This window comes from Chiloscyllium plagiosum, unplaced genomic scaffold (assembly GCF_037043375.1).
Source record: "Chiloscyllium plagiosum isolate Xiang-an unplaced genomic scaffold, Cpla_swu_hap1 HiC_scaffold_26, whole genome shotgun sequence".
Lineage (NCBI taxonomy): Eukaryota > Metazoa > Chordata > Chondrichthyes > Orectolobiformes > Hemiscylliidae > Chiloscyllium > Chiloscyllium plagiosum.
This window is the reverse complement of record NW_028270164.1, coordinates 38231787-38259611: the sequence shown is the minus strand read 5'-3', so window position 1 is coordinate 38259611 and position 27825 is coordinate 38231787. Positions and strand designations below refer to the sequence as shown.

Sequence of the window (27825 nt, the reverse complement as noted above, 5' to 3'; positions counted from 1 at the left end):
CCTTTTCAATTCTATTTTGATTCTCTGGTGTGCCACTGTATGGATATTAGGCAATTTCAGGATCCTTAAAGCCTACCTCTTCCTTCTCAGCACTCTCGAGGTCTCTCCATTCTTCAAGCTGTTGACCAAGGTCCACCTTCGTCATTAATACCAACACTTGACCAATGCAGTCATGTTTGGAAAATCGGTCAAAGTCATAAACAGCCATCACCAGGGTCTTTCCACCCAGCTCTTGATAAGGAACCTGCAGAGAAAGTTCAGTTAAAGGGAAGATTAAATATCATAAATCTGTGGATCTCCTTCTGTGTTTGCTGTCTGTTTCCTCAATGCATGGCCACTTTATTGTTATCAGTTATAAATTTACTTACCAAGCAGGGGCATTTGATAACTTTTGAAATATGCTTAAAGGAATGTAGAAATCTCTGAATTGTAGTAGGAAACATTTTGAATAGTCAGTGGTATTAATAGAGATGAAAATGTGTATTTTGTAGTGATTTGCTGGGTATTTAAAAAACTCCATCATTGATAACACAGCTAAAGCATTTGCCTTTGATTTGCCTCAATACATTAGTGAATTCATGTTGCTTAATATATCAACATATCAAAATATCTTGAGACTACAGAATCAAAACAAAATCATGAAACCCTCAGTCACAGTTAAAAACTCATAGTATCTAATAAGTTTTGACAAAGCAATCTATTCATTAATTGAAAATATCTTGCAGCACTAAATAGGGTCGACAGTTTCCCAACATCGTCTTTGTAAATTTGCTAGTGACTCAACAACACCATGCTTCAGTTTGAAAGTAAGACCTTGAACCTGATCAGACATTTGACGGTAAGAAAACAATAAAGTGTTTGTTTTTACTGCAACATATGAATGGAACATTATTTGATGTTACCACCTGTAGGAAGATAATTTATTTATTGCCAATAGGGAACGGACTCCAGTATTTTAAAAAAAAACCTTTCATACTGATTATTTATATTTTATATGATGAATTCTGTGGTCAGTTTTTGCTACCACAGTCTTTGTGACATGATTCAAGGAAGCTGGTTCCATGTGATGGCAACTTGGGAGCTAAAAGATGAATAATTCATGAACAAACCAGACAGCGGATACTGGAGTGAATTTTCATTTTTAGTTCTACTAGTGCAGAACCTCCCCCACCGGGAGTACATATCAAAAATGTGAGTGTATGCCTCATTAATTTTCATGGATGGGAAATCACAACCTCACACAAAAGCTGAATTCCCACTCTGTGCGCCTGGTGTGTGAAAGTTTGCATGGAAATCTGAAACATGAAAAGTTTCCCCACTATGTGGCCAGGAAAAGACTTAAGTTCAGTCCTTCCCTTGCATTAAGTTGGCCAATTTTAGTGGAATTAATGATGTGAATGATACGTCTTTTTCTTACCATTTCTGAGCTGGGGGAACGTTTGCCAGGGTTAGTAGTCTACTTGCGATCTAGCAATTCCTGTAGGAATTTTGTATAAGGGTGTTGAAACTGCTAGGTTATTATGACTCCTTTCTTTAATCAGCCTGTCAACATTGATTGACTGTCAAAATTCAATGAGTTAAAGTGCTAGCACGTTTGGAACAGCTTCACAAAAGTTTTCCATTAGGAAGAAGGACAAGGTGTGGGGGAGGGGGCAAGAAATCACAAAAATAAATTGGGAGAGTTTGAAAAATTGTATTAAAGGTAAAATAAACTCGCTATACTTCAGGTACCAAAAGTACATCTTGGACTTTTTACTGAAATGAGATAGCATTCTCTGTTGGGAATTGCATGGTGAGATTGTAACTGGCCTGTTTGAATGGAGATTATTACTGCAATGTCATTGAGCTGACCTTAGTTAGATTTTCCAACATAATCAACATGTGCTAGAACTACGTGTTTCTGATCTCCATACACAGTAATAATTCTTTTCTTTAAATCAAACTTTGAGTAAAAGGGTGATGCAACAAGATTTCTCATTTTAAGACTTCACTGTTTCAAAAGGTTAACAGCACTATTAGCTAAATACTATCTTTGTAAGCATCCTATTGTGCAAACACACAATGGAATATTCCGCTTTTTGCACAACTGAATACACACTTCACTCATATGTTTCAAAGTGCCCTTCAAGTAGACATTAAATTTTCCTGAAATCCTCCCAAAGTGATTCTTAGCTCCCAAGAATTTACTTCCATTCTTTTCTTTCTCAGCCTGGGAACTTCAAAGCATAATTTTTCATGCTGAAATTTATTTCCCTGAAATTCTTACAGCCTTCCTTTAATTCTTCATGTATTCAGCCTTTTCAATTCAAACACTAGCTCCCACCTGTGGTTAAAGATGCCGTCTCTCTTTCTCCTTGATCCTGGCAGAATACCTAAGCTGAGAGTTTAAGGACACCTCGGATCCTCCTTTCTTCTCCATGGCAACATGAATCATATGGGCCTCGTATCCAGTTAGAGATGTTAATTACCGCTATCCTAGACACCTCAACTGTTTCTTACCTTGGAAATAAGTGAACAGTTTAAAAGAGAGCTGATTACAACCTGACGTTCTCAACATTTTGCTTAGTTTTTGAAGGCTGACTATCTATCCACTACTAGCAAAATTCTGTTTGTTAATGTCTCTAAGTATAAAAACCTTGCACCCTCTTCTACACAAAATCATCTGGACCCACTTTGATCTCAAACAATCAAACCACTCAGACTTGCTAACAGGCAGACTTCTTCATAGTTGTTTTACCTTCAACAGAGATACAGTCCCAACATATAGCAATCTTATAAACTTCATCTTGTCACAAATTTGAGTTTCAACTTCACACTCTTTATTACCATTCGTATTTATTAGGTATGTATAACATGGATTAGAAAGGTAAAATCATATTTGCGTTTATACGAGATAGTAAGGAAAAGAGTAGAAAATTCATTGATCTTTTGGAAATACTGTAAACCATCTACTTGACACTTTAAATTTTCATGATGTTGATGTGTTCTATCCTGACCAACAGGGAATTCTTATACATTAAGACTTGCTTCACTAGTAACATAATTATGAATATAATCCTCATTTTTCAAAAGCCTCCTGGAAACTGTGCAGCGACTGAACATGTTGATTGAAACATTGTTTGCAAACAGTTCCATTTATATAAATCAGTCTGATAACTGCATCTGCATTATTCATTTTTGTGAGGCCTTTCATTCACTAGACTTTATAATTGTTGGATTGAAATGGCTCTGATGAAATTATTCAGTTAAACTGATGTGAAGAGTCTGATTGGAGAATACAGAGTTTAAAGCTTAGATAAATTTTCAAAAGGGGAAGAAATTGGCAATTGATTTTGCAGAATTTTGAGAGGCATGTCCAGGAGAAATGATAATGGGAAATAAGGAAATGGTATAGGTATTAAATGAATACTTCCTATCTGTCTTCAGAATAGGAGATATTGAAAATATTCTGATGATAGTGGGGGGATAATGCATTTAGTGAGAATGAGGAACTGAAATTATTTGTACAGAAATTAGACAGGAGAAATTGTGGCTATGTCTGATAAATCAGTTGGACCTGATGGCCTGTATTCTAATGCTTTAAATGACTGGATGCAGTGATTATGCATACTGGTTTAGATCTTCAAAAATTCTGTAGTTTCTAAAATGGTTTCTATGAATTAGCAGGTATAAAATGGAACTTTACTCTTCAATGTGTGGGATGCAAATATCAAAATAACTCAATTTCATTATTAGGGGTGTGTTTGCATGACACTTTGAAAATTATAATGTAACTGGGAAGCATCAAACATGGATTTGTGAAGTTGGAATCATCTTTGAAAAATCTTTTGGAATTTTTTGAGGTTGCAATTGGGAGATCATAACAGCGAATCATTGGATTTTGTTTTTCAAAATGCATTTGATGAGGCACAGTGAAAGGTTATTACACAAGGCAGGTGTGTGTGTGTGTGTTACAGTTAAACAGGGCTGAAAGCCAAAGGCAGACTTACAGCAGGGATTATGACTTTGGCAATTTTACCAGAGCTGTGCTTTGTCAAGCCAACCAGACTATTTAACATGCTTTATCAAAGAGATTGAATAAAGGAGTTTGGGGAATCTATGCCATCAATACTCTCATGTATCAAGCTAAGACATTTCTGTAGGAGTGTGCAGTTTAGGTATTAAACATTATCAGAGAACTTTGTTAGAATACAGCTACAGTCATACAATCATCGAATTGTGCAGCACAGAAACAGACCCTTCGGTTCAACTCGTCCATGCTGAACAGATAACCTAAATTAATCTAGTCCCATTTGCCAGCATTTGGCCCATTTCCAAGTCTTGGAGCAATTTAGGAACACGGTTGAGAGAGATCCTGTATAGCAGTAGCTGAGTTAGAAAACTTTGGAAACAGACATATGATGCAACATAGTTGCTAGGTGTGCAGGGGTGTTTGTTGCCAGCTGAGATAGATACATTTTTGTTGTATTGACTATTTAAAGTCTTTTCATTTAAGGTATCATTTGCTTGTTCGTTCATGTCTAATTTGTATTGGTTCCAATTTGTGTCAAAGAAAAAAAGCTACAAATCATGGAAACTTGTTTGTAATTTATTTAGGGGCCATTCAGTAATTTCGGCTCCTATTTCCTAAGATCAACTGACAGAGTTTCAATGAATATGCTAAGCATTCTGTACTCAGCAAAGGTCTTAGTATTATCCCTCTGCCTACCAATCTTGATGAATTTCAGACATGACATAATTCTCTCATCGCCTTCTCTGGCATGTTCAATAAATTCATGTTGCTTTAGTAGTTAGTTTTCCTTTCACATGACAGGAACATGAACTCAATGTAACTTTGAGGGCATTATTTTTAACTTTTCATTAAAGTAAGCAGAAATTCCTGGCTTTTGGCAACATGTTTCATTTAATCAGTCTGAAAATCTGCTGTTTCAGCAAATGTTATACTGCTTCATACAGAATGAGGAGTTCTAAGCCTGTTAATATTGAATAGTAAAGCAAGGATTCTGAATCAAAGTCTTTACAAAAAAACCTTACAGGTTTTCAAAGGCATTTGCTGTGGATGAAATCACATTCACAAACACTGAAGGAGTCATATTGATCTTCCAAGTACATCATCATGGTTTTAATGATATGTCTATTATATGAGATAACCAATGTTCGTCACTGCAATAATGTTTCAGTTATTTATTGTGATAATGACTCAGATCAAATGGTATTCTCAAATGTGCACATCATGTATAAAATAGTTGAAATTCTTAGAACATATTTAAGATGAGTAATTAAGGTTCAATGTAATCTAAAAGAAATCTACCAGAGGTAAATGAAGTCTATTGATAGATTATCACTTTTTAATCTCATACAATTGTAATCATTTGCCTTTTGTGGCCTGTGGATAACCCTCCACAGCCAGAGAGGTGCTTTTAATTTGAATTCATTGCTGTAATGTAGGCAGTATGGAAGTCAATTTACACATGAGATAATGAAATGAGATAATCCATTTTAGTGACATCAGTTGAATGATAATTGTTGGTTAGGTTATGGAGCTTTCCTTCCTCAAAACTTTGACATCCTCGATAAAAGTGGAGGGCTTATAAGGCCTCAGTCTAACATTCATTTCAAAAGGTGCATTGCAACAGTGCAGAAAAGAACCCTGAAAAAACAGAAGCATTTACTCTGGACTGAACTGGACTGAAGTTAAGCATTCAAATTATACAGCTCTGTTGCTTTCCAGTATGTAGCATTGAAACAGAAATTAATTGGACTAAACTTGCACGCAAACTAAAAGCTGTTTAAAGAAAGGTGCAAGCAAACCTGACACATCTACTCTCTTGACTCTGGTGGAGAGGTTTCATCATGAATGGAAGGTGTAACAATAATCCAGCCAAAAAAGCACTTTAACTTTGTACTCCATACAAATGTTATTTTATGTCAACATTAATGAGGAGAAACTTGAATGGTCATGACTTGAATTTCTGATCAGGCCTAGGCAGATGACCAACAAAGAATAGTGTTGGGGTGTTGAAAGGCCTGGAATAGGTAAGAAGGATCAGGTTGTATCGTTTACTGGGAGGAAAGTTAATTGGGATTTCATCCTCTATTCCTCGGAACAAAATATATCTGTGGTTCCACTAATGGAACCTATTGAGGATATAATAGCAATGTTATGTTTTTAGAATAATAATTTGAGATAGAATGCTACTTTCAGAAATACTGACTATAAACTATCTTTTATCTGCTTCACTAATGTCCTTTAGGGAAGAAGATCTGTCATTCTTAATCAATCTGGTTCATACGTAACCTCAGACTAACAGTAATGTGACAGACTCTTAACTGTTCTGCTAAATGGTCTAGCAAGCCACTCAGTTGTATTTGAAGTGTTTCAGCACCATCATCTCAGTAGGAATTGGAGAGTGACATTAAATGTTGGCCTTACCACTAATGCCATATTTCATAAAATAATGTATTGATACACCCCATAAACTTGTTTACATAACAAATACTCATCATGTAAAATGCCTGGATTCATATTATGCTTAATAAACAAAATTATTAGTAATAATATAACAGTTGGGGCAAGGTTATATTAAGTATTAGTGAGATAGATGGAAAGGAACAGTGCCTGAAGTAATTACATTATCCATTTAATTAAGTGAGTAGGAGATGTTATCTTTAAGCCTGAATTAAAATTAGCATTTTAGTTTGAATCTGGAGGGTATGTGATTATTGTGGTGAATGTCATCCAAGAGGGAAGTGTTAGTAACTACAGAATTATAACTTAGCTTAACATCTGCAGTGAGGACAATGTTCAAGAGTATTTTGTAAAATGTAATCCATATTTACTTAATCAGCATGCCCCTTTAGTAGTGCAATACTTGTGAAGTTGCTGTGCAAGCCACTTACAAACCATTTCTTTTAAGCTACACCACATGCAGTCTTACCAAAAAGTTTAAAGTAACTGCACATTAAAATTACTGGGCTGCACACATGAGAGAGAAAAAAAATATTTAAAAGAATCATTGGTGATGAGTGGTCAGTACGGAGTTCAGACCATTAATAGATAAAGCCACTTGAATCTTCTTGAATTCATTGTTAACTGAAATGTCAAGAGTTAAATGAAATGAATGTAGTTTACCTGAATGTTAAGACTTTTGACAAAATTCCACAAATGACACTTTTAAGGGAGTTTAAAAATAATAGACTTCTTGGAAAATTAGCTAGCTAGAACAAAGATTTCCAGAATCTCATGAATGAGCTTTATTGATAGATTGGATTGAATGTTAACAACTGTTAAAAACAAAATAAAAAGATCACTAACGAACATGTCTCTAACTGAAACAGAATGGAAACTGAAGTTTAACTTGTTCAATATATCACTATTTGCCTTGAAGTGTTACCTTGAATGTAAAGTACTCATTAAAGACAGGGTTGAGAGTCTTTTTCTGAACCTTCGTCTCATATTTCTTCTTCTTGTCTGGAAGCAGGAAGACCTTAACGTAAGGATCAGATGTGCCACCCATGTCCAATGCAGGAAGTTCAGCTGCCTGAAGAATTCCCACAGTTAGCTGCAAAAGACATGGAGGACAGTTAAGGCTCTATAATGACAATCACATTTCTTTAAAGAAGATGATACAGAAAGCATAAGGTATTCCAATGGGAGCTTAGTGGCCTGGGTACTGCTGCTTCCCCCAATTCCATTTTGCCTGGCAAGGGACAGAATCATTGCAGGGCAATTGGCAGAGACCAACAAAGAGAGAAGCAATTTGACTTTTAACAGAAATTTCAAACTTCCAAAAGGTATGAACAATTCGACAGTCTGGTCCCCCTTGCTGGGTGTTATGGCTGAATGCACTCCCACTGACACATGTACCTGCTGACTCTATGCAAATTACACGCCTGTCAACCTTGCAAACTTTTAACAAAAGCTATTATGTTCTTCATGCTAATGTAACCATTCAGGTTGTATCTAGTTTATGGATCCATCATTGTGAAGGTCGTGATATGATTCTCCAAAGTGCCGACTGGCGTATGCCCATGGAGCAGTGCTGTCCTTGATAATGTCTTCAGCATAATATTCACAAAAAAAGTTTATGAACTGCAAATTGAACATTCAGAAAAGATATAACTTATACAAGGCACTGACCCAGAAATTTTACAATGTGCTTTTAGTTCTCCTGTTTGTTGCAGAAGATCCATAACTGAGACAACAACTTCCTGGCCTACAATCAATCATCAATAATTGGAGGATGTCCATCAGCAGTTCCTCTCTTACTCCATTTAAGCCTGAACTGACCTTGAAGAGCTGCATTGAAGATGGGTAAACTGTCAGATTTCAGGAGCTACACAGGTCAGCTGAAGCAGTTGTTTGTTTTCCAAGTAAATGAGAACGTGGGGAATGTTAGATGGCATTCTTCTGCTTTTACCAACATGTTTGAAGAAAGCACCTACAAAGAGAACCTGCCCAATATGAACAAGGCAACTGATAACCTTGTAGCTGATTTTCAAAAAAAGCAAAGAAGTAACCTTGCCAAAGTTATGATGTTCGTTCTTTAGACTTGTTACATTACCGTCCTTTCACAAGGTTATAAAAGACAGGAGGCAGTTATTTTTACAAGGAATATTGTCAATGTAACTTACTTAACCTTCACTTCATCCACAGACCATATTTCAAATACACTTCCTTTATTATTGTTGGCAGAATGACATCTTATGTATACGTGGGCAAACTCCACTGAGACTAGTAAAAGGAGCAAAGATGCAATGGAGTTATTGATTTCTGTACAGTATGAAACCTTAGCGACTCTTCATGAGACATTGTTTTCTGTCTAAAATTAATCCTAAAAGAGGATGCATTATTGTATAGTTGAACTACAGGCAAACCATTTGGGATGGTCAAAATAATGTCATAGCATCTAATCATCTCTTAGAGGAGATAATTACAGCCAGATTCCAAGGTTTTCCTATTATATATATTCGATGATCTCAAGTGGTCATGCACTAACTTAATTTGTTTCAAAAACATTCCAGTGTAGAGCTGTAGCTCAAGAGGAGTTCTTCCCAAAAACAGTATTTCTCCAGCAATTACCTGCATTTCTATAGCGCATATTTGGCAAAATTTAATGTTGTTAACCAGGATCACCCCTGCTGTCTAGTGAACATCTAGGGAACACAAAATGGGAACCTCTGATCGAATTTGGCCTTTGGTTTTGTTTCCCTCTTTCATATCCTGAGTCCCCAGTGATCTTGGAGTAGCTTCACTGTCCCTCACAGACAATTTCAACTCTTCCAACATCAACGCTATCTCCGTCAGGCATTACTAACCTCATCTGCAATCACAAGACAGTGCTGTGGAATCCTGCTGACTGTACCAGAAATTTAATATAAAATTTGTCACAATGACAGCCCAAAGACCATGAAGCAAGATTCTCTACTCCACCTGCATCAGGTCATTACAAACATGAAAAGAAATATAAAGCTAATCAAGGAAGTATTTGCTTGGGATAAAAACTGGTTTACATTAAATTGAGGAACCCCTTGGCTGCCTGTTCCTTCTCAACTGCATCTCCTCCACTTCCCGCTCCTCCACCCTTGAACCCCGCCCCTCCAATTGCCACCAGGATAGAACTCCACTGGTCCTCACCTACCACCCCACCAACCTCCAGATACATTGTATCATCCTTTGTCATTTCCGCCACCTCCAAACAGACCCCACCACCAAGGATATATTTCCCTCCCCTCCCCTATCAGCATTCCGGAAAGACCACTCCCTCTGCGACTCCCTCGTCAGGTCCACACCTCCCACCAACCCAACCTCCATTCCCAGCACCTCCCCCTGCAACTGCAAGAAATGCAAAACTTGCACCCACACCTCCCCCCTCACTTCCCTCCAAGGCCCCAAGGGATCCTTCCATATCCATCACAAAATCACCTGCACCTCCACACACATCATTTACTGCATCCGCTGCACCCGATGTGGACTCCTCCACATTGGGGAAACAGGCCACCTACTTGCGGAACGTTTCAGAGAACATCTCTGGGACACCCGCACCAACCAACCCAACTGCCCCGTGGCTGAACACTTTAACTCCCCTGCCCATTCCGCCAAGGACATGCAGGTCCTTGGCCTCCTCCATCGCCAGACCATGGCAACATGACGCCTGGAGGAAGAGCGCCTCATCTTCTGCCTAGGAACCCTCCAACCACGAGGGATGAACTCAGATTTCTCCAGATTTCTCATTTCCCCTCCCCCCACCTTATTTCAGTCCCAACCCTCGGACTCAGCACCGCCTTCCTGACCTGCAATCTTCTTCCCGACCTCTCCACCCCCACCCCCTCTCCGGCCTATCACCCTCACCTTAACCTCCTTCCACCTATCACATTCCCAATGCCCCTCCCCCAAATCCCTCCTCCCTACCTTTTATCTTAGCCTGCTTGGCACACCCTCCTCATTCCTGAAGAAGGGCTTATGCCCGAAATGTCAATTCTCCTGCTCCTTGGATGCTGCCTGACCTGCTGCTCTTTTCGAGCAACACATTTTTTAGCTCGTGCCTGTTCCTTCTCCCCATTACTCCTCCTATCCCCAACAACACCCTGTTTTCCATAAAGGGTCCAGTCGACTCTTCCTACTTGCCTCACACTGTTGCCACCTGTGACTGGAGGCATCAGTGTAACTACTCAAACTCCCCTGCTCAGAGCACTTCCTCACTCTCACCATCTTTCTGGAGGTTCTATTACACAAGAAAGAATGTTTAAAGGGTCAAGTAGGGATAGTTCTTATTTACTGGTTTATCACTTTGCAATTCCACCTTCTTTTCTGGTAAGTAGTAACTTATTTCCTTACACTAATCTCTTCCGTCTTTTCTTCTGTTGCAGAGTTACATTAATAATCTTCCCAATGGAAATTCCCCAATTTGAGATGCTGGAAAAAACATGATTCTTAAAGCATTGGTAAGTATATTCCAATGTGAGGTGGTGTTTAGTGACGACCAGATGGTAAAATACTCACTCCCGCACACAGGGGCCAGATCATGGTTTTGGCAGTTGGTTAATATAGACAATGTATTGATGAGAGTTGGCAAGAATGACAAACTAATGATGTTCTTGAACAGGGTTAGATCACTGATGTGTGTACTTAGTTACAGGTGAATTCCGTAATGCTGAATGCTATATTCAGAGCAACATAAGCACAGTATATCATGGACTCTAAAAAATTACACTACCAGTTAGAAATTCAGACTTATCTGAATCAGTGGAAATTTGACCTGGGATGGTTAAATCAAGCAGCAAAATTATGCCTTTTTGAGAGGTCAATCCAAGTTCTGATAAGTGCTCCAAATTCTAAGAATTTATGATTGTTTGAAAAGAGAATGACTTCAAGAATCAAATGTTCCTAATTAACTTTGTGCATTAATTATTTGCTCAATTTAGTTTGATGAGCACTTATCCCTAGAAGTAGCAGGGGAATGCAAGTGTTTGAGATACTACAACTAAAATGTTCTATGGACTTTCTGAAATTTTTTGATATGTTACTTGGTGTCAGTCTAACTTTTAATTCCCATCAGTTCAATCTCCTAAAAGTAATCAATTATTTATATGCATTGATGGGGCTGACAGAATATAAGGAGTTTCACAGAGATGAGATTGTTGTAATGACATTTCAGCTCTCTAATGCAATGCAAATATAATTATAAGCAATAATAGGATGGGAATAAAATTTAAATTGCTAACTTCAGCTCTCCCACCAAGAAGTTAAATGACACAAGTAGATTTTATCATTTACAACCAGCTGCATGTTGGTACCGTGGGCAGCTCAGGATGGCACCCTCCTGGAGCTGAGAATAGAGAAAGAACATGTAGTCTATGCCAAGTTCAATGATAGGTACTCAGATGTTCTGATGAAACATGGGGTGAGAGCTGCTTTTTAATTTGTCTTTGAATAGGATTTTTCTGGTGTTAGGTGCTCATAATAATGGAATGTCAGGTGCTCAGACTAAACTGTGACAAAATAAAAGCTGATTCTTTATTCATGAAGTGTTCTGTGGAAATCATACTGTGTACTGAAGATGGTTAATTCCAACGTATTAATGCTGTAGTTTATTGAACAATCCCTGTGTGGAATGTAACACTGAACATTCAGGGATAATTTATACAACAGATCTTTTTATATGATTTTCTCTCCCTAATATCATCTGAATGTCGCTCTTTCAAAGCTTCCATTGTGGTTTTATCCAATCAAAAGCACTGGTCAGTATAACAACACACCAGACTAAGTTAACTGCACTTAGCCAGGCCAGCAATTGGTGTCAGCGCCTGAATTAGGGTTCAGTAAAACATTACTCTCAGTTTCTGATCCTGACCATTAACCTAATTCTGGCTGGGTAAGGCGTGTGTGACCAGCTACTGGGATTTAACTGTTGGAGGCAGATAAGAGGAACAATATGTGTCACCCTGTTCAATTGCAGGAGACCCAGTCAGCTTTGAGGGCTATGCCTCATTATTCATGAGTTTAGCAAACTGTGGGTGCCAAGAGATTATCTTGCTGCTGTTTGCTGGTACAATATCAGAGAGGTGACTTTCAAATGGATTGATTGGAAATGGGTGTCATTGAGTAGGTAACACTTTTAGCCCATTCAGGTCAGGTGGTGGTGAGCCAATATCTTGAATTGGTACAGCACTTGAGGTGCAGTCACACCTATATTGCTGCTAATAAGGGAGTTCCAGTATTTTGATCCAGGAAAAGTGGTTTTGTTTCAAGTCAGAATGGTGTATGTCTTGGAGTGAACTTGCAAGTGGTAGTATTCTCTTACATGTGCTACAGTTCTGGGTGGTAAAGGTTGCAGGTTTGTAAGGGCCTTGGTGAGGTTCTTGACGTGTACCTTCTAGATGTACATACTGCTGCCACTGTGGTATGTGGTGTGCCAATCAAGTAGGTTACATAGTCCTGATGGTATTGAGCTTCTTGAATGTTGTTGAAACTGTACCTATCCAGGTGGATGAAGAGTATTCAATCATAGTCCTAACTTGTGTTTTGTACATAATAGCTGAAAATGTGTTGCTGGAAAAGCGCAGCAGGTCAGGCAGCATCCAAGGAGCAGGAGAATCGACGTTTCGGGCATGAGCCCTTCTTCAGGAAGAAGAAACGTCGATTCTCCTGCTCCTTGGATGCTGCCTGACCTGCTGCGCTTTTCCAGCAACACATTTTCAGTTCTGATCTCCAGCATCTGCAGTCCTCACTTTCTCCTTTTGTACATAATAGGCAAGCATTGGAGATTCAGGTGGTGAGTTGCTTGCCACAGAATTCCCAGCCTCTGACCTGCTGTTGTATCCACTGTATTTATACAGCTTGTCCAATTCAGATTTTCTTGTAATCAATGATATCCCCAGGATAATAATAGTATAGAATTAATTGTAATTCCATTGAATGGCAAGGGGAGATGGTTAGTTTCTCTCTTGGTTGGAGATAATCATTGTCTGCCACAGCCCTCAAAACTGACTGGGCTTCCTGCAATTGAACAGGATGCCGTATGTGTTCCTCTTATCTGCCTCCAACAGTTAAATCCCAGTAGCTGATGGTCACTCGTGCCTTACCCAGCCAGAATTAGGTTAATGGTCAGGACCAGGAACTGAGAATGGTGTGATTTTACTTACACTTACTGGCCCAATCGTGATATTGTCCACATCTTGCTGCATTTGGACATAGACTGCTTCAACATCTTAAGAATTGACAATGGTGCTAAACATCATGCATCATCAGTTAACATTCCCAATTTTGGCATTATTGCTGGAAGAAAGCTCATTGCTGAAATAGCTGAAGATGGTTGGGCCGAGAATGCTAGCCTGAGGAACTTCTGTAGAGATGTCCTGGCAGTATCAACCTGGATGGCAACTTTCAGAGATCTATGTACATGGACTCCAAGATCCCTCTGCGCAACCACACCACCATGAATCATTGACCCATTATTTTGCCTTCCCTCATGAGAGGCTGATGACCCCTGTTCAATAGCAAGCCACCAATTGGAGGTTTTGTCCCACACTGCAGACACATTTAGTATTTTTCCCTTTAAGAGTACACAAGGACAGGGATTCAAATGCCAGTCCCAACACAAATGGAATGTACCAGCGAGATTGAATATTCTTCTGTGTATCTATTGGGGTTTGAGTATTAATATACTGTGAAAGCCACAATAAGGCTAGTTTTTCAAATCACCCCTGTATTACAGGCAAAGGTATTCTCTCCCTTTCAGTGTTGCAAACCAGATAGACTGAAATAGGATAACAAAATGACTCTCTCTTGCTTTCCTCCCCTCTGATTCCTGGAATACAATTACAGTTGAAAGGAATTAGAACTACAGAACTTCATGCAATCTGCAAAACTAAGGATCATGTAATTGTTTAATTTAACAACATCAACTTTACTGGAATAGCTGCAACATTCAACCATCCACTCTTTACAAGCAATTGAGAGACTGATCATACTTTTTATTGAACTTTTGGATTCACCTCTTATTTCTAACTTGTGTGTATGTATGTTGCATTAGTATTCCTTCTCGTGTAGTGATTAATAAACTCAATATTTTTGTTAATTCAAGACATTAGCTGGTTAAGTTAGGTATTTTTAAAATATAAGTTCATGTGGCTCTGGCAGAAAGGTATTTGCAAAGGAAGGGATTTTTTTTCCTAAACTAACCTTGTTGCAACCAACTGAGAGAATGACTGAATAAGGGTGGAGAGCCAGTTAATCCTGTTTTAGCAGCTTGGGGTATCCTGTTTGGAACCATAATAAACTGGGCAACTTGCCTGGGATTTGGTCATAAAATTGCCAGATATTATCAGGACCTTTAACCTTTGCAGTATCCAGTGCCTTTAGCTGCTTCTCAATATGCTGGACTCTTAATCCAGAGACCCAGGTAATGATCTGGGGTCTGAAGTTCAAATTCCAACAAGACAGATAATGGAATTTGAATTCAGTAAAAATCTGGAAATAACAATCTAATGATGACCACCATTCCATTGTCAATTGTCAGGAAAATCCTATCTGGTTCACTAATGTCCTTGAGGGATGGAATCTGCCAACCTTACCTGGTCTGGCCAACATGTGAGTTCAGAGTCTCTGCGATGTGGTTGAATTTTAACTGCTGTCTGGACAATTAGGGATGGCCAATCAATGCTGGCCTAGCCAGTGATGCCCTCAACCCATGAATGAATAAAAAAAATCCAAGTAGTTAAAGACTGGCATTTGTGATACTTGGGCTTTCAGTGAAGACTGAGATTGATAGTTCACTTGACGTTTCTGTCTGATGCCCGTGCTTCGTCCTGATGTACTAGGTGTCAGTAAGCTAGTCCCTATTTTTTCTAAAAGCTGTTCCTTGGCTCAAGGAGACTCTGTCCTTGATACTTTTCAGAGGAGCAATAAACCGGTCGGGTCTCCGATCAGTCTGGTTTGGTACAGAGATGAAAAGGATTTTGAGAGGGCTTTTGTTTATATGTTAACAGATGAGACTTCACACCAAAGTGGTCATGCTTTAGAAGTGACCTGTATAAAGAAAGGGGAGTGGTCAGCTCTCTAGCTGAGCTCAGCAGTTTTAGTTCAGTCTTGAACTGGGAAGTTCAACAGGGAGCTGTGTGGAAACTCTCTCTCTTTCTGCCTTCAACTTCAACCTGTAAGCATGTGTTCCATTGATACTTGTTTTTAAAGGGAGTTTGCTTATTGGGACTGTTGTGTGTATTTGGAACAGCATACTTAAGTCTAGCTGGATAGGTTGAGTTCTGTAGGGGTTCTTTATTCTGCTCTTTGTATTTCATTGTGTAATTTTGCAAATAACTTTTTGTCTGTTTTAAAATCTAGTAGTCAACCTAGATATGCTTCTCTGGGTAATTTTCACTGTACACTTAGCGAAACAAATTACAAAGTTAGGTCTAGGGCTGCCTGCTTAAGAATGTTTTGAGTGATCTGGCCTACTCCATAACCGATTGGGGGTTCTTTGTGGGATTTTGAACAGCAAGTGGTAGGTGCTAGTGTCTTTATTTCAGGTGTTGGTTTAGTTGGGTAGACAAGGCTTGGGATAGTAATGGCTTTTTCAGTCGGCAAACATTTTCTGGATGTGAATGTGGTGACTTTGGAAGTTTTGCAAAAAGTCAATAAGACCAAGCTGCAGGAATTAGCAGAGAAGCTGGAATTGGACCTGCCTGCTTTTGTGAGGAAAGGACAGATAATTGCAATAGTAGCTCAGCATTTAAATTTGCTGGAGGAACCATCAGAATCTATAGCGGTGGCAAGAATTCAATTGCAAATGAAGTAGCTTGAGTTGGAGGCGAGAGATAAGGAATGGGTAGCAGAGATGAAACCGTTTAAGTTACAATTAGCAGCAGAAGAGAGGGAAAAAGAGAGAACAGAGAAAGAGAGAGCTTTTGAACTTCGAAGACTGACACTTGAAAAGGAAACTCAGCTTAAAAGGCTGGAAATAAAAGCTGAAAGTAGGCTCAGAGAGGAGGAAAACCAGACAAGCCAGGAAGTTTTGTTGGACTAGTAACAAAAAGCATCAGGGAAGTTAGACAACTGCCTTAGAGAGTACAAAATGATCAGATATTGGTAAAGGAGGAAGTGCCAGATCTGCTTAAAAATATATATATGCAAGGGTAAAATTTATTCACACAGACCAGGAGCAGTAAGTAAGGAGGTTACAATATTAAGGGGCACAGGATCCTCTAGTCTGTGATGATGAAGGATGAGGAGATATGCACTCCTGAGGGTCTATTTCCAGAAAAGGAACTGGTAACAGGAATTCATGGTGAGACAAAAAATGCCCAATTATGTAAAGTGAGGCGAGAGTGTCCAGAGAAGAGTGAGGAATTTGTAGTAGGAGTACTAGACAAACTCTTAACTCCAGGAATACAATTTGTCCTTGCAATTGATGTAGCTGATTCACTGGGAGGCATGCTGCCTATCCTTGTTGAAAGGCAGTGGAGACGCAGGCAACTGAAGACCTGGAGAATGTTTATCCAGCAATTTTCCCTGATTGTGTGATCATGAGATCACAGAGACACAAGCTGAAGCAGGAGAGATCAAAAGGCACAGATAAGGTAGCTGATGTACTGTTATCCGAAACTTGATTTGGTCAGATAAGTGGAACAGAGAAGGAGCAAATAGGTAAATATGCCAGTATTTTTAGCTCTGCTAAGCTGATTGAATTACAGCAGACACATAAGGAGTTAAAACAGTTACATCAAAAGGCATTTACAAAGAAAGAAAGCAAATGCATTCCTGTGTGTTATTACTGAACAAATGATGTCTTAATGAGGAAATGGAGAGCATCACACATTCAAGCAGATGAAAAATAGGCAGAGATTCATCAAATTGTTCTGCCACTAGGGTACAGAAAGGACTGGCACATGAGCTGTCACTTGGAGGTCATATAGGGGCTGAGGAAAACACAGACTGAAATACTACACAAGGATGTAGTTGAATTTTGCCAGATGTGTCATTCATCTCAGCTTCACATCGAAACTATTCAAGGAGGTTAAGGATAACTTGGGAATAAAGCAATTCAAATGTACCATCCAGAATCACAGGGAGCACTAGAGAGACGGCATCAAACACTAAAGATCATGTTGAGGGCTTATGGTCAGGAGTATACAGACAATTGGGATAAGGGAGTTCCATTAGAAACTTTTTGCGATCAGAGATGCACCGAATGAATCAACCAAATTCAGTCCATTTGAATTAACTTTTGGACATGAAGTTAGGTAAGGGGTAAACGTAAGGGTATGGGTGGGTTTTGCTTCGGCGGGTCGGTGTGGACTTGTTGGGCCGAAGGGCCTGTTTCTACATTGAAATGTAATCTAATCTAAAAAGTAAGAGGACCGTTATAATTGATTAAGGAAAAATTAATGAGTCAGAATTCAGAGACAACCCATTTGAACTATGTGTCAAATTTTAGAGAACAATTAAATAGAACTGGTTAGACAGCATTTAAAAGTATCACAGCATACATTGAAACAAGAAAGGGATAAGAAATTTTGCAATTGGGGATAAGGTATTGGTGTTACTTCAGTAACAGGTAGTCTGTAAAAGCCTTTAAGTGGATCTTAACAAATTGAGAAGAAATTGAGTGAGGTGAACTACTTGATAAGGACTCCAGACAGGTAGAAATCTCACAGAGTGTGTATGTGAATATGCTCAAAAGGTATTTTGATAGGGAAAGAATGCACGAGGAGAAGGTATTAATGATTACAGTGTAGAAGGAAGAACCAAGTTCAGAGGATTTTGAATTGGACATTCCTCAAATCAAATTGGGCAAAGATGAAGTTGTCAATAATTGGGATAAATTATTGAGTTACCTTCCACAAGAAAATTGGAATGACCTGAAAGAATTATTACTATCACATGAGGAGATATACGGAAATAAACTGGGAAGTACTAATCTCATTGTGCATGATGTAGAGATAGGAGATGTTGTTCCGATTAAGCAACATTCTTATGGGCATAACACTTTAACGTTGGTTCAGAAGGAGAGAGTGCATGCTCCAAGATGGCATAATCGAAGTGAGTTACAGTGACTGGACCTCATCTATAGTCATGGTGGCAAAGCCAGATATATCCAATGGTTATGTTTGGACTATCGCAAAGTCAACACCGTTACAAAGACTGATGTATAGCCAATTCCACAGTTGGAGGACTGTGTCGAAAAAGTGGGACAAGCAACTTACATTTCTAAGTTGGACTTGCTCAGAGGCTACTGACAAGTACCCCTGTCAGAGAGAGCAAAGGCAATTTCAACTTTCGTAATGCCAAATGGACTATATCAATTCAAAGTCATGCCATTTCAGAGACTGACTAAGAAGGTCAATTCCGGATTACCCAATTGTGTTGTTTCCATTGATGACCTGGTGATTTTTAGTCACTCATGGAAGGTACATTATTGGACTTGTTTGATTGACTTCGGAAGGCAGGCTTGGTGGTAAACAGATGAGACTTCAGGCCAAAATGGTCATGTTTTAGAAGTCACCTGTATAATGAAAGGGGAGTGACCAGCTCTCTAGGTAGTTAGCTGAGCTGAGCAGTTTTAGTTCAATCTTGAACTGGGAAGTTCAACAGGGAGCCGTGTGGAAACTCTATCTTCTTCTGCCTTCAACTTCAACCTGTAAGCATGTGTTCCATTGATACTGGTTTTTAAAGGGAGTTTGCTTATTGGTACTGTTGTGTGTATTCAGAACAGCATAATTAAGTCTAGCTGGATAAGTTGAGTTCTGTAGGAGTTCTTTAGTTTGTTCTTTGTGTTTCATTGTGCAATTTTGAATAAATATTTATCTGTTTTAAAATCTATTTGTCCAACTAGCTATCTTACTCCGGGCAATTTTCACTGAACATTTAGCGAAACAAATGACAAAGTTAGGTCTAGAGCTGCCTGCTTAAGGATGTTTAGAGTGGTCTGGCCTCGTCCATAACATAAGCTGCCCCGTTGATTAGGATGGGGGATATCTGTGGAGCCGCCTCCTCCAATTACTTATTTAATTGTCCAGAGCCATTCACAATTAGATGTGGCAGTACTGCACTACTTATTTTGATCTGTTGATGTTTGAGATCAACCAAATCTTGTTTACCTCATGCCACATCCATTGTCTTTAATGCTCTAGATCCTGCGCTGTAACATCTGTAGATTGGCACTTAATTTTTCAATATGCATCACACTGCTCCTGGCTCACTGCACCCTGGACTGAGCTAGGGTTGATCCCTTGGCTTGATGGTAATGCTAGAATGTGGGGTATACTGGTCATCTAATTAGGAGGGGAATGGGTACACAATTTTAACTGTGTCACTACCTTTTTTTTGCTGATTGGGGAGATGTATCTCCCTCCTGACCACCCCTCTGCTGCACTAGGTGACAGATGGATTGCCTCCAGTTGCTATGTTCTATGCGGTTGACTGGAAACTGATTATACTCACTGTCTAGGACATGTATGAAATGGTAATTGATAAATTAATGAAGGGTCATCAAGTGCCTTCTGAGGTCTTCAGCAATGTTAATGCATTTTGGAGAGAAATAGAGAGAAATTTGGAAGAAATAATTGAAATTTGTGATTTGATTCTCTGTTATACACAGCAAACTGATTCAGAGTGATATGCGACATATGCTGTCCCTGCCATTCATTAACATGTTATAACCTCGAGTATTACAGTTCTTTAAGTGAGAAATGAAAATCTCAGGCAGAGAAGTGAGCTTCTTTAAAGCCTTTTTGGTGAATAAAATGTCAACTATATCTTTGTCATGTTGCGTAGCCAGCAATGATGGCATTTCCAGAGTCCTCCAGTGAGCACTCAAATGTTTATTGTGATTTGACCTTAATTAGGATCAGTCACATGCAGACTCAGGGCAACAGAAGTGTAACAGACCATTGGAACCCATTTTCAATGATCTATGTAGTGTTTCAATGGCAAGAAGACTTGTGAGAGATTTTGTCATGTTTAAATACAGACGAATGTAGTTCAATGTTGTCGTGAGTTGGTAGCACAGAAGCTCATCACTATTAGCATGGAAATTACAAACCTTCTTTTACTAAGACTCAAGTACAATACACAATAGGAGTTTATACTGCTAATGTGTGCATAATGTTGATTCTACAGTCTGTTTTCCATCACAGCTGGGAGATGAAGTTACCATGTCATTTCATTAGAAATTTCTGTAGGTGTGAGCAAAAGAGTTTAAAAAAATGGTCAGTGATTGTCACTGGCAAGGCCCATATTGTTGTCCCTTCCTTATGACCCATGAACCGATTGGCTTGCCGGGCCATTACAGCAAGCTGTACAGAGTCCGCACATTTTTGTGAATCTGGAATCACATTTAGGGCAGACCAAGTGAGGATAGCAGATTTCCTTCCATAAATGACATGAATGAATCAGATGGGCCTTTACAACAATTGATGATAGCTCCATGATCACCATTACTTGGGACTTATCTTAATTCCAGATTTATCAATTGAAATTGAATTTAATCAGTTGTGACGGTGGTATTAGAACCCATTGCCTCAGAACGCTTGCCCGGGCCTTGGAATGTTTACTCCAATGATATTACCACTATGCCAACACCACCGAGCACAAGATTTTTTAATTCCTTCATTGGATGCTGGCATCACTGTCTGGGCCAGCATATTAGTTGACCTTGAGAACGTGGTGGTGAGCTATCATTTTTAATCTTGGAGGCCATTTGGTGTAGGTAAACCCACAATATCATTAGGGAGGAAGTTCTAGTACTTTGACCTAGTGACGCAGGAACAACATTACATTTCCAAGTCAGGACGGTGATTGCTAACTTGCATATTATAGTGTTCCCATGTATCTACTGCTTTATCCTTCAAAATAGTACTGGTCACGGGTTTGGAATGTGCTAGGGAGTCTAGGTAAATTTTAGTTGTTCATCCAATAGATGGTCCACACTACTGCTACTGAACATTGCTGGTAGAGAGTATGAATGTTTGTGGATATGGTGCCAATCAATAGGTTGCACATCTTGGATGGAGTCAAGCTTCTTGAATGTTGTTGGAGCGATACGATCAGGGAAGGGGGAGTATTCCATCACACTCCTGCCTTATATATAGTGGACAGGCTTTGGGGAGTCAGAAGGTGAATTGTTGTTACAGGATTCCTTGCCTCAGAATTGCACTTGTAGCCTCAGTATTTATTGTTAGACCAGTTCATTTTGTGGTCAATTGTCACCCTCAGGATTATGCTAGTAGGAGATTCAGTGCTTGCAATGTCATTAAATGTCAAAGGATGAAGGTTAGATCCTCATTTGTTAGAGATGGTCATTGTTTGACCCTTCCTTAGTGAAAATATTACTTGCAACTTCTCAGCCCACACCTGAATATTGATCAGGTTTTGCTTTATTCAGAAGTGGACTGTGTCAGTATCTGAGGAACCCAAAATGAGCTTCAGAGAACTGGTTGTGCTAAGTAGGTACAGCTTGATAGCAGTGTCATGACATCTTCCATCACTTCATTGACATTGAGAAGATACTGAAGCTCAATTTAGGTTCCTCCGAGGTATTCAGGTTCTGACCTCATTACAGCTGTGGTTCAAATGGAGACAAAAGAAAACATAGACAACAATTCTGAAGTAGAGTCAGTTTGCTCTTTGCATCTGTTGCTCTTTCCACAGATGTTGAGTTTCTACACCGTTTTCTATTTTCATTATGGACCAGGGAGCTGTGTTCCAGAGCCCTACTAATGCTGGCATCAATAGAAATCAGTGGCATTGGTAATAGGAACCTAAAATATGCTTCAGTGAGGAGGTCATCGCTGTATAGGTACTAGTTGATAGCACTGTAATGACATCTTCCATCACTTTACTAATATTTGAGGCTACACTGAGGGGCAGTAATTGGTCGGGTTGGATTTAACTTACTTTTTTAAGTAGAGAAAATATGCTATTTTTCACAATGTCAGCTAAATGCTAGTGTTGTAACTGTACTGGAACCGTTCGGCTAGCGGTGTGGCAAATTCTGGAGCATATGTCTTCACTAATACTGCCAGAAAGTTGCCAGGGCCTATTGAGTATCTAGTCCTCAAGCCATTTCTCAATATGACATGGAGGGAAGTGAATTGGCTAAACTCTGGCATCTGCAATGCTGGGGCCCACTGCAGGAGACCAAGCTGGATCATATCCTGCTCCCTGTTTCAAATCCTTATCTTTTGCACTGGTTTGCTGGACTCTCTCTCTCTCATCAGTGAGAATAAGGATATTTCTGGTTACTCCACAATACTTGAATGGAAATAACAGGACTTAGTTCTCATCTGTTGGTTGTGGAGTAACTTACCTCAGTTATTTTTTTTTTAACTTGCTGCTTAGGTTGTTGGCACAGTAGTGGTCCTGTTTTAGAGTTTCATGACACATTTTGGTTTGCCTGGAGCTGCTACTGGCATGCACTTCTGCACTATTCATTGAATCAGGCTTGATTTCCTTGCTTGACGGTAATGGTTGAATGGTGGATATGCTGGGCCATGAGTTTGCACATTGTGTTAGCATACAATTCTGTTGATTTTGATGGCCCACAATGCTTCACAGGTACTCAGTCTTGATTTTCTAGATCTGTTCAAAGTCTTTCCCATTTAGTACGGTACAAGTGCCATACACCATGACTGAGGACATTTTCAACATGATGATGGGACTCTTACTGTCATGGACAGATGTATCTATACAAGGCAGATTGCTGAGGATGAGATCAAGTATGTTTTGCCCTTTTGATGATTCCTTCCATGCCAGTCACTGATCTAATCTGGCTGCTGGGAACTCCATCAACTTAGTCAATAATGTTGCTGCCAAACCATTCTTGGCGATGGACATTGCAGAATGTACTTTGATGTTGGTAAGAATACTTGGGAGACTTCAGTGTTTCTTCCAAGTGTTATTCAACACCGAGGAGTACTGATTCATCAGCCAATGGTGGGCAGTTTATGATAATCAGCAGGAGGTTTCTGTGTCTGTTTAATATGATGACATCATGGTGTCTGGTGGACTTCCTCCTGACTGTACACCACTGTGCTGCCACTTCTGCTGGTCCTGCCATTGAGAGAGAACATTCTGGGATCATGGTGATGTTGTCTGGGACATTGTATGATATCATGGCAAGTGGTTTTCCCCTGTGAGTTAGACTGGAGTCATATTACATCTATTAATTACTTGAATACAGAACTGTATATCTAAGTATTCAGATGACACGAAATGAAGAGGCATGGTGTTGATGAAAACCAGAGGTTATAAAGAGGCTTGAGTAGATGTAATGAGTGGAAGAACTAGAGCAGATGACTGTGGAGAATTGAGGTAAGACACGTTATATTTAAATAAAGTGACTCTGAATATTTTCTTACTGATGCGAAACTTAGCGCTTTGAAAACAAAAAGGGATTTGAATGTCCATGTACTGAAATCTGGTAAGTGGTTCAACATTTCACCAGAAGAATTCACGATCACGGAAGGTTATAGAATCATAGAGATGTACAGCATGGAAACAGATCCTTCGGTCCAACTTGTCCATGTTGACCAGCAGAAACTCATTCAACCCATCATATCTTCATCAGCTATTCACTGACTATTATGACTTTATCATTCTCCTGATTTTTCCATATGCTCTAGGATGTTGTTTTGTGGTGGCAGCAACGTTGGCACTGGCTGCTTCGGCGTGAGCCCGGTTCAGGATTCAGCAGCTTCAGCAGACGCATGGTGGTGAAGAATGGCAACATGGCTCCAGACAATGGCTGGGTCCAGGTACCTGTAAAGGTGGTGGCATTCACAGACTGAGGGATGAACATTTGGGGGGGGGGGTTACTTTTCTGGCAGCAAGGCCTCCTGGTGCTGGTGGAGGAAAGAGCTGTTCCCTTTTTTATCTTGGCTGTTTCTTTTATTTCTGTTTTTAATCCCCTCTTTGTACTCTAAGATGATACCACAAAATGGCGTCTTGTACACTTTTCACTGTACTCCTATGCTTGAGTATAATGACAATAAGATATGTATCTAGTGGAATGTTAGCCTTATCAATGTATCAGGTGAAGTAACGTGTTCAGCTTTGGGCAAGAAAAGACAGGACGCATGTATTAGCCACGGATACAATGCAGATTCACCAAATTATTTTTGTAGTTAAGATATTAAATTAGAAGGGTAAATTTTGTATTAGCTTGAGTTTAGAGGGTTGAGGGATAATCTAATCAAGACATTGAAGATAATAGTCTGATAGTGTAGACAGCAAAAAATATTCCTCTGGAGTGTCTGGAACAAGAGATAATGAAAATCATTACTACATGCAGTGGGTAAAGCAGACAGCATTCTGCATTTAAGGAAACCCTAAAGAAAGACATCAGGAAGAAAAGAATACATAGATTTTTGATATGTTAAGCTAAAGATAAAATTAAGTGTTAGGCCATTTAGGAATGGACCCAAGAATTACATGGAATACATGGATAGCGGGAACGGACTCTTCAAGCCATCAGTGCTCATACTCATGTTGCACATGAGCCTCCATCCAATCGATTTACTTAATTTCACCTTGCCAACAAAACAACGTATCTTTATATTTCTTTTCTTCCTCTGTACTATCTACATTCCGCTAAAACCATGGAGTAACAACTAATCGAGAATTTGACTGTAGATATAACTGTTCATTTTCAGGTAGTAAAACTGTAATTAGTGGAGTGTCTCTGGGATCAGAACACTGGCTAACAAAATATCTCTTCTTTTCACAAAAGGGAGTGGAAATATAGAACTCTTTCTTTCACAAAAGGTTGGACCTTGGATCAGCTGAACTTTTCCAAGACTGAGGGTAATGGATTAATAAAAAGAAATTGCATCAAGCGATATGGAACAAAAACACGTAAATGGATTTGAACTCCAGATCAAGTCATGAAATAACCAGATTGGTAATAGGTTCTTCTCCTAAGTATGTAAAAACACATTTGTAGGGGAAAAAAAGTTGAATATTGCCCATGTAATATTTCACATCTTTCAGTACCTAAAATAGGCTAAAATTAACAAGTAAGTTGCAGTGTTGAAATCAGAAATTTACCAAAGGATATGAATGGATTGGGGCAATAGGTGAAAATTTGATAGATAAAATTTAATGTAAGGTTTAAATATGAGATTATCCATTTTGTTCAGAGGAAGAGAAAGACAATCTAATGGACAGAAACTTCAAAGTGCTTCAGTGCAGAGGGATCTGGTATCCATGTGCATGAATCACAGAAAACTAGTATGCAGATACAACAGGTAATAAGGAAAACAAATGGAATTTTGGCATTTATTGCTAAATGAATAGAATATAAAAATGGGGAAGTGTTGCTGCAACTGTACAAAGCTTTGAGACTGCATCTGGAGGATTGTATACAATTTTGGTCACTTTTCTTGAGGAGGGATAGTTGTGTTGATGACAGCTCAGAGGACGTTCACTAGATTGTTTCCATACATGAGGGGTTTGTCATATGAAAGAAAATGGTGATGTTTAGGCCTATACTGTCTGGGGTTTAGAAGAATGAGAGGAGATCTAATTGAGGTATAATATATGCTAAAGGGGATTGACAATGTAAACATAGGATCTTTCTTCATGTGGGCAGTCTAGACTGAGATTTAGTAGAAGGAGTAGCAGACTTATCAACAAAGAGAAGAAATTAGATAGACGTTAGAGAAAATGGCCACATACAAGGTACAGAGTGATACGTCGGTGACCGCTAGACGGGGCCGGCAGTCAGTGCACAGCTGCCCCCTGTAGTTGTCCCCCTGTCAGATAAGTATTCTGTTTTGGATATGATGAGAGGGATGGCCCATCAGGTGACAGCAACAGTAGTCAGAGCAGTGGCATCACAGCTGTCCCTGCTGTAAAGAGGAGAAGGACAAACCATCATAGAGAAAGCGTAATTGGACATTTGATAGGCAGGGGCACAGATAGACACTTCTATGGCCACAAGAGGGACTCCAGGACGATATGTTGCCTCCCTGATGCCAGGGTCATGGATGTCTCTGAGCGAATATAGGGCATCCTAAAACAGAAGGGTAAAGAGATAGAAGTCATTGTCCATATTGGCACAAATGACACAGGTAGGAAGAGTGACAAGGTCCTGCAACGACAATTCAGTGAGTTAGTTATAAATTTAAAAAGCAGGATCTCTAGGGTAGTAATCTCAGGATTTCTCCCCATGCCTCATGCTACTGAGGCTAGGAAGAGAGACAGAGTACAATTGAACACGTGCCTAAAGAGCTGGTATAGGGGGGAGGGCTTCAGATATTTGAATCATTGGGATGTTTTCCACGGAAGGTGGGACCTGTACAAAAAGGACAGGTTGCATCTAAACTGGAGGAGCACAATATCCTAGCAGGGAGGTTTGATTGTTCCACTCGGGAGGGTTTAAACTAATATGGCAGGGAGTGGTGACAAGAGCAGCAGGTGAGTAAGTATAGAGACTGGGGAAGAGCTTGAGACCAAGGCAAATATAGCTAAGAGGAAGAGCAATCAATGAGAGGATGCTGAACTCAGCAGAACTGGAGGCTTGGACTGCATTTGCTTCAATGCAAGAAGTATAATAGGTAAAATGGATGAACTTGGATTAATGCACACAATTATGATGATGTTGCTATCACAGAGACATGGTTGAAAAAGGGACAGGACTGACAGCTTAATGTTCAGGTTAATGATGTTTTAGACAAGACAGAGGAGGAAGCAGAAGAGGCGGAGGAGTTGCATTACTGGTTAGGGAATATATCACATCTGTGTTGAGGGAAGACACCTCTGAGGGATCTTGCAATCAGGAAGAGGAAGAGAGTTATCACAATGATGGGATTGTACTACAGACTTCCCAAATTGGTTTATTTCAATTGGCTGGATTGTTGGTTTACAGAGTGGTGTGATGCCAACAGTGTGGGTTCAATTCCTATCACCAGTTTGATATTACCATGAAGGACTCTCCGTCTCAACCTCTTCCCTCATCTGAGGTCTGATGCCCCTCAGGTTAAATCACCACCAGTCACTTCTCTCAAATGAGAGAGCAGTCGCTATGGTCTGGTAAGACTATGGTGACACAACAGCAGACTTCTTAGCTGCCAGAGAAATACAGGAAGAGATGTGCTATCAGATTTTGGAAGGATGTGAAAATAACAAGTTTATTGCAGTGGGTGATTTTAACTTGCCCCAAATTTAGTGCCGGGGGTTTGTATGGGGAGCAGTTTGTTGGGTGATCTAGGACAGTTTTTTGAAACAGTATGTGGATAGTCCAATGAGGGAGTAGTGACCATAGTTTTGGGAATAGTGAGCATAATTCCATAAATGTTCAGATATGTACAGATAATGACAAGAATATA

The 27825-nt window shown here is 39.5% G+C and overlaps 1 protein-coding gene across 5 annotated transcripts in view; it reads right to left on the bottom strand.

Moving 5' to 3' along the window:
* LOC122563239 (synaptotagmin-B) overlaps positions 1-27825 on the bottom strand; it is a 644946-nt gene that overhangs the window by 95741 nt on the left and 521380 nt on the right. For all 5 annotated transcript variants that reach the window (XM_043716847.2, XM_043716850.2, XM_087973631.1 and 2 more), the window contains 2 exons: positions 7395-7562; positions 77-244 (listed from right to left, as the gene is read on the bottom strand). In XM_043716847.2, the coding sequence (XP_043572782.1) occupies positions 77-244; positions 7395-7562 (336 nt within the window). The remainder of the gene's footprint in view (positions 1-76; positions 245-7394; positions 7563-27825) is intronic.